General features: G+C 47.5%; 1 protein-coding gene across 1 annotated transcript in view; it reads right to left on the bottom strand.

Annotated features, from left to right (window-relative positions):
• Positions 1–283: 283 nt before the first annotated feature.
• LOC126543830 (uncharacterized) overlaps positions 284–7,403 on the bottom strand; it is a 33,211-nt gene continuing 26,091 nt past the window's right edge. The window contains exon 5 of the mRNA XM_055061293.1: positions 284–628. Coding sequence (XP_054917268.1) covers positions 422–628 — 207 coding nt within the window. The 3' untranslated portion in view covers positions 284–421. The remainder of the gene's footprint in view (positions 629–7,403) is intronic.

Below are 7,403 nucleotides of genomic sequence, written 5' to 3'. Positions count from 1 at the left end.
AAGTGGCGGTACCGTCATTGGTCTATGAATTACATTTTTCTCTCCTACGTCTATAGGTGAAACAACAAGCACTTTGAACACAAGCCCTTCCATACGAATCGTCGAAACTATAGACTACATAGAACAACATTAACTACATAATTTGTAGTTTCTTTAACATTGAATTTGCACCACCAAGGGATACAACCCAACCATCAATGCAATCTTCCTTTTGCTCTGAGTCGCGTGCCCTAGGAAGTTATGAAGAGCAGCATAACTCAAGAGCTCACTTCTCGAAGCGTGATTGTTCGTGTATGCCCAATTTATTCCGTTCATGGCTTGTCTTTAACTACAATTTTTTTTTTTTTTCGGTGGGAAATTTCAGCTTGGATTTCTTTCTTTTTGTTATCGTTTCTCTAGTTGTGGGAGTGGCAATAAGCCGTTAGATCTTGCTCCGCGACTTGGAAAGATGCGCCAGGATACCGATGTCGTCAATTTTCCAGGTTTCATTGGCACAAAACCGCTGCAGCTGGGCCTCTATGTTGCTGCAGCCTTCCTCGAGGCGCGACGGCAGCGCGGCGATGCACTCGTCCAGCTTAGTCCTGTCGCTGCACCCAGCGCGCATGCGCTCCGCTGCCTCGAGGGCCTCCTGCGCAAGCGAGAGAAAACACTCGCGAACACCGTCACATCTGGGCAGATGCGCTGGGGAGACAGAGAGAGAGAGAAAAAAAGAAAAGAACGGAAACAACGCGACACCCCACACTTCAAGACAATGCGCGATGTACAACACTTTTTTTTTTTTGTAGACCTTTCAGTTTCGACTTGTGGCGCAGCCGTATCGAAAAGCTGGGCCTTTAATACAGCCTTTTGTGACTGTTTTTGGCTCCAATTTAGCTCGCTAGTGCAACGCCGGATGCGTGTGTATTTCTCTGGGCCGCAATGCTGATCGATCGCGTTAGAATATACCGCTTCAACGGAGCGACGGTCCGTAGAGCTATCTATATATGGTCGCATAGGATGCGACGTAAAAATTTAAACAAACAAACGGAACGCTTCACGTCAAAGAAAGTTTACAAAAGTATACATTTGAAGTTTAACCTACATATGTCGACGACGTTAAATTGTAGTCTACACGCAGCAACTCCGGCGAACACTGAATGAATATTCAACTATGCATACGTGGTGGTATAACGCGTTAATGTATCGGTCTGCAATGTTCTCCTAGGAAAATGCAACACACGCTTGTATTAAATGAAAGACGGAAGGACGCATGAAATCTCGGCCAGTTAAACCTGTAGCAATGACCCCATAGCCATAAAAACATTTATCAAGATCCTAGGCTTTACTGTATAAGATGACGGGTAAGCTGAGCATTGGCTTAAAAAACGCTAAACTTAAATAAATCAAATCTCTCACGTGAATAGTCGGATAACTAATAGCAATGAATAAAAGAGTAAGAATTACAGAACCGCCGAGGCAGTCACACTGCTCCCTGCATGACACTATAAGGCCAAACAAAGCAAGGGGGAAACAATCGGCATCCAAGTCCGAAAAGCAACGAGGGCATTACTCGACACAAAAATTGTACATGAACGATAGAATCAGCGTACACGCATCGGTTAACAGCAACGACTCCAAACACCCGAACAAGGAAGAAAAATCTTCGAGCTGGCGCCAATACCGGGGGAAAAAGTTCGGCAGCATGTTACACTCCTGTAATACGCGAAGGCGACAGCCTGCTGCACCCTTGGTAATGAATTAAGTTATACGATCGAAGGGGTCAAACTTCTTGCAATACATAGCGAGCCGCAGTGGTTCGTACACGTGTGGTGCTTAAGGTCGACTTCCTCAACGACACAAGCGAGCACTTCATGCACTACCTAAAGGTGCAGCATGCTTGTCGCCAGTAAGTGTTCCAATGTGTAACACAAGCCGAACACAATTACGATGCATCCTCTTAGCAAGGGAAAGCAGCGCTCGCGGTCGAACACCTTGCTCCCGCCGCATCGCACGTCGCAACTCGTTTATCTCTTGGCCAGCACCCTCGGACGTAGTAATTCCGAGGCCTACATCGCAATACGCTAGGCCCCGGGCGAGCGTCCTCCATCGCCAGCTCTCTCACTCCGCAGTCCACTGTCGCCACAACCACCGCCGCCGCCGGGTGGCGTCAGCGATGCAACACCTGTTTTAAATGTTTTAAAGTGGAGCTTTTTTCGCCACTTTCCCACTGCTGCTGCTGCTGTCTGGCACGCCGCGTCGGGGGGTGGTTCGGGACCGTGGCAGTGAAGAGACGCGAGAAACTCGTTTGGACACTGGTGCTAACAGCGCAAAACGTAGAAGGGACACGAGAGGAGAAGACGATACCACAAGCGCTGTTTGGACCGCACAGCGTTGAATGTGCACAATGTCCTCTGGAACTCCCTAGGCGGCGCCACAGCTGTAATTATCCGCGAGATCCGTGACCTCCCGCAAGCGCTTACCTTGCTACTAAGGTGCAAGTCCACAGGGAAGCTAGAAACAACAGAATAGAGGAGGGAGGAGAGGAGGCGGAGGAGGGGTATAACCGACGCAGTCACAGAACGATAATAGAGAGGTTTAGCTTGTCCGGTATTCGGGTAAACGCAAACCAAGTGTATTTTACTTTACTGCGATGGTGCAATTTTTGGCAGTGCCGAAAATTTACGCCAGCAGCGAAGTAGAATACACTTCATTAAGGCAATATTAACTGTTTTTGTCTGTTTGAGCTCTGAGCCACCAGGTAGCTGCACCATGCAGGACGCTCACGTTTAATTACGCCACCACCCCAACGTCCCCGCCAGCGTTTACCCGATTACCGGACACGCTAAACCTCTCAAATAACAGCCTTGCCACTCTTCGCTCCCAGTTCTCTTACAAATACAACAAGGGGGGGGGGGGGGGGGGAGGCATAAGTGGTGACGTGAGAAGGCAAGGAAACGCTACTACTATAGACACGAAAGCGGTTGCGGGGAAAGTGGATGAACTTAAGTTCAAGGTACGGTACGGTGCGTTTCTGCTATTTCTGAAAGATAAACACCATGCAAATATGTCAAGCGGACAACTTACGCTGGGCGTGCAAAACAGAGCCGCAATTAAAACGCCTCTTTCTCTTCACAATCACGCTCTCTCTCTCTCGTACGGTCTAGGCGACACTGCGGAAGTGGTTACACGTCAAATCAACACTTCTGTGCACGCCGCGGTAGCTTTGCGGCTATGACATTGCTCGACGTCGCGGGTTTGATTCAGACCGCGGCAGCCGCATTTCGGCGGGGGCGAAATATAAAATGTCCGAGCACTTAGATTTAGGGACACGTTGAGGAACACCACATTGCCAAAATTAATCAGGAATCCGCCACTACGGCCTGCCTCATAATCCGATTGTGGGTTTGGCACGTACAGCCCCATAACCCAATTCAAGTTTAATGCTTCTGCCACGATGCGATGTGCGTGTGAGGCAATGACAATACTCAACCCTATCAGAAGTTATAAAATATGGCGCACAACAATGCCTCAAGCAAACACCTCTCCCTCCGTGCTTTATGTACTACGCAGACAAGCAGCAGTGATGCACGCAAGGTATTGTTTAACATCAACTCCTTACTCTCGTGTTGGACAAAATGTTGAAAAAATGAAACATTCGCCGTCAACATCACCGTTAACTACCGTCAGTCAAAGCAAACAACACAGAAAGTTTCGCTTGCATAGATTCCCACAGTGCGTGGGATCTGCATAATTTTCCTTCTTTTTTCTGTCTGCGCGCGCCGCTCGTTCCTCTTCAACCACCTCTCGCAGGAAGACGGCCACGTTTTCTTTTTGCATCGCTCGACTAGACGCCACGTTTTCTTTTTTCTTCAAGGCCATCACGCAAGGCCTATTCAAATACATGTAAAACGCAAGAACGTTTTTCTGAAATAACCCCTGGACCTATTCTGATGAAATTGGTTGGATTTGAGAGAAAGTTAAATCCTAGTGACTGTTGGGAGCGGAATCTCTATTTAGGGCCTGAATTCTGTTAAAAGAATTTTCAAAAATTCGAAAGTTCGAAAGAAATGGGAGGATGAAGTTTACAAATTAATAACTTCGCTTCAAGAAGGGATATCACGGTTCTGTAAACGGCATCCGTTAGATAATTTAAAGCGGACAAATTCTTTATGTCAATTTACATGTTACGTGAATTTGTTACGTTGTGTACAAGGGTTCTGTAAAAGCTGTATTTCCATATTAGTAAATGATTTGAGATTCATGTGTAACAAATTAGTTTTTCCCACTTTACATGTACTGTTAAATGCAATTCACAGAATTGCGATATCATGTTAAATTGATGAGTTACCGAGTTGTAAACTTGATAGTTTCGTATTTTTGAAATGTTAAATTTTTGCCTATTTTTTTTTAAATTGACGACCTAAATAAATCGAAAATTTGATACCAACATCACTAGATTTTAGGTTTTTCTTTTAAATGCAACAAACCTCATCAAATTTGGTGCAGTGGTTGCCGAGAAAAACGAATTCTCCTTTTACATGTATCTATATAGGAGCACCCGAGCTAAAGCTTCCTCTTAAAGATTACACCCAGAAAGAAAGGCACTTGAAAAACCACGAGACAAACCATACCAGCCTCAGACGAGACACGTATGAGGCAGTAATCGTCATGAAATCGCAAACCGGTACACTCAACACAGAAAGGTACAAGAATTATTTCTATGTAGACTGCACACTCTAAGAAGAGATTACACCCTTTGGCGTGCCCCTTCTGCCACACAACGATAATCGTCATCTGCCTTGATGCGTTTCCTTTCGTTATCGCTGCGAGCCTGGAACTTTCCGGTAACGAACGGCACGCGCGTTATCAGCATAGAACAGTTTACACCCTTTGGAGTGCCCCTTCTGATAACGCGCGTGCCGTTCGTTACCGGAAAGTTCCGGGCTCGCAGCGATAACGAAAGGAAACGCATCAAGGCAGATGACGATTATTGTTGTGTGGCAGAAGGGGCACGCCAAAGGGTGTAATCTCTTCTTAGAGTGCAAGGTACACTTAAATGTTCAAAGTGCGGAGCAACTCTCCCGCCCATGCCGTCGTCCGACTCATCCATGCTAAGGACGTTGTTGAAGGGAGGAACATGCTCTCAACGACAACGAGGAGTACCGGGTTTATTTACAATAGAGAGTTTTAGAATAGGGGCCCCAATAGTTTGGGGCCCCAAAGAGCTTTGCGGGTGTTAGCATTGGGCACGCAGGAGTAGAGGGCTTTAGAATAGGGCTTTGCGTTTGCGGATAGCGTCTTGCGCTGACAGCGCCACTACGGCGTCAAAGAAAAGCTATTAGAAATAATTAAATAAAATATACCACTTTATGATAAGAATAGTAATTTTGACTTTCGTGTTCTCACATTTAATAACAATTTAGAGGTTATTCTGTAAGCAGCAAAGAATTTGTTGCACTTAGTTTTGAGTAACCAACTTTGCGTGCCTTCATCAGCCAAGCTAAGCCGTCTTAGGCCTACGAGCCATAATATCCACAATCGAATTCGGAATCAGCGGCGTCTAATGAATCAATCTTCATAACACACGCTATAGTTGAGAGAAAGCGATAACCGCAGTCACTTCTCCTAGCTTGCGAACTTCACGCATTACCACGAATCGAGTCAAGTTTGGTGTTAGGTTAGAGCCGCCGCTTCGATGGGTGCTGCCATGTTCGCTTACGCAAATCATTTGGGGCAACTTTTGGGGCTCCCGCTAAACCAGCGAAATAGCGTGCCCGATGCACAACCCAAACGCAGTTTGCGTGTCGCGCATGCGCAGTGGCTTCAACGCTATTTCTTTGGGGCCCCAAAACGTTTGGGCTAAAGCTCTCTAATATCTACGTGAATAGTGGAGAACGTTACATGTCATCAGTCTAGCATAACTGAAGCGAAGTACACCGAGGAGCCGAAAAACTTCGCTTAAACCCTCTCGGTCCCAACAAACTGGGCATGATGCAAGTTGCGCAAGCAGGCAGCTTGTTACGGCGGGAACTGCCCAGCGCTAGGCGTTATCCGCAACGCAATCGTGCATGGCGAATCCCGCACGTCTTCCGCTACAGGGCGTCCAGAAAAGGCACAAAATAGAATCGTCGTTTTCCAAGCAGGGATATGCGTAGTAAAGTATTACTTATGTGGTCACTATACTAAGAAAGAAAATTAAGCCTCAGCTATAGTTCTAGTCGACTTTCCAGCGTGCAGTCGATAGCCCCTCTGTCCTCCCTAAATCCCTAGGCCAGGGAAAACTGCCGCCTCCCTTCGTCCAATCGGAGCGTCCAAAGTCGTCGAACGAAATAGCGTCGAGGGCGAGGGTTCACACAATTACTGCCGCACCTTTTTTCACTGAACACACAGAAAGGAGGGAGGCTTTGTAGACGGGGATTGCCACGCTTGACTCAAGCTGGCGCGTCTTGGTTGCTGGGATGACCCCGCAGTTAGGTGGAGCGTCTGTCAAATTTCCGTGGCGGTTACTGGAGTCCGTGAGGGAACGCCTTAGAACACGTTTTTCCGGGAGTTTTCTTGCTTCCATTGGTCCATGAAGGCGACAGTGAACCAACAAACAATACCGTGTCCGCCAAACGTGTCTCGCCTTGCGAGCGCCGCAGCTCTGTCCGAGGGCGACGCATTGTTAGCTTCCCGAAGCGATTCGTCGCAGTGGGGCGGGAAAGGCTAGAAGGTCACTTACTCCCGCTGGCCGATCGTAACACCAGTCGTCCAACATAGAAGCGTATTTCGCAACACAACTCGTGTCGCGAAATATCGTAGATGTAGCTTCTTTCTTCATTCTTTCCTTCTTAGCGCGGGAACATTAGCACCTTTAAAGAACAAATTTAGTGCTTATTTTTATATTAGTACACGTTGTACAATTAACGGGGAAAACTATGGGCGCCATTTCTCGCGCATAAAAAATTTTAAGCAACGCTTGGTAGCGTGGGGCAGGGTTTGCAATGCTATTATGCCATTAAAGGGAAGCTGAAACGGTTTTCAAATTCCATGACTTGCTGGGATTGGGAAGAACAGACCTATTAATTTACGGTTCTGCAATCTCTTTCTTCTTTTTGTTAATATAAGGGGCGGAAATCGCTTTCTAAATCCCCCTCGCGGACACGCCCCCGTCGCTTCCCGGAGTGCCGAGTGAGGGGCAGCCGGAGGAGAGAACCGGTGAGAGTGACGTCATTCCCGGGGAGCGTGCCGTGTTAAGAACGGCCCAGCTGAGGTGCAAGTGATGCCAGCCAGTTGCGACGACGGCGGCGTCAACTTTCAAGGAACGCCACCGTTACGCTCTAGCCTCGTCGCCGTTGTGACTGAATGAATTCTACGAAGCAGGCTTTGTGCTGCAACACGACACCGCCAACCGGGTCGGCCGCGAGCGGGGGAGTTGCCGCGGA

The sequence above is a fragment of the Dermacentor andersoni genome, chromosome 1 (genome assembly GCF_023375885.2).
Source record: "Dermacentor andersoni chromosome 1, qqDerAnde1_hic_scaffold, whole genome shotgun sequence".
NCBI classification, from domain to species: Eukaryota; Metazoa; Arthropoda; class Arachnida; order Ixodida; family Ixodidae; genus Dermacentor; species Dermacentor andersoni.
Note: the sequence above shows the minus strand (reverse complement) of the source record. Positions and strands in the feature narration are given on the sequence as shown.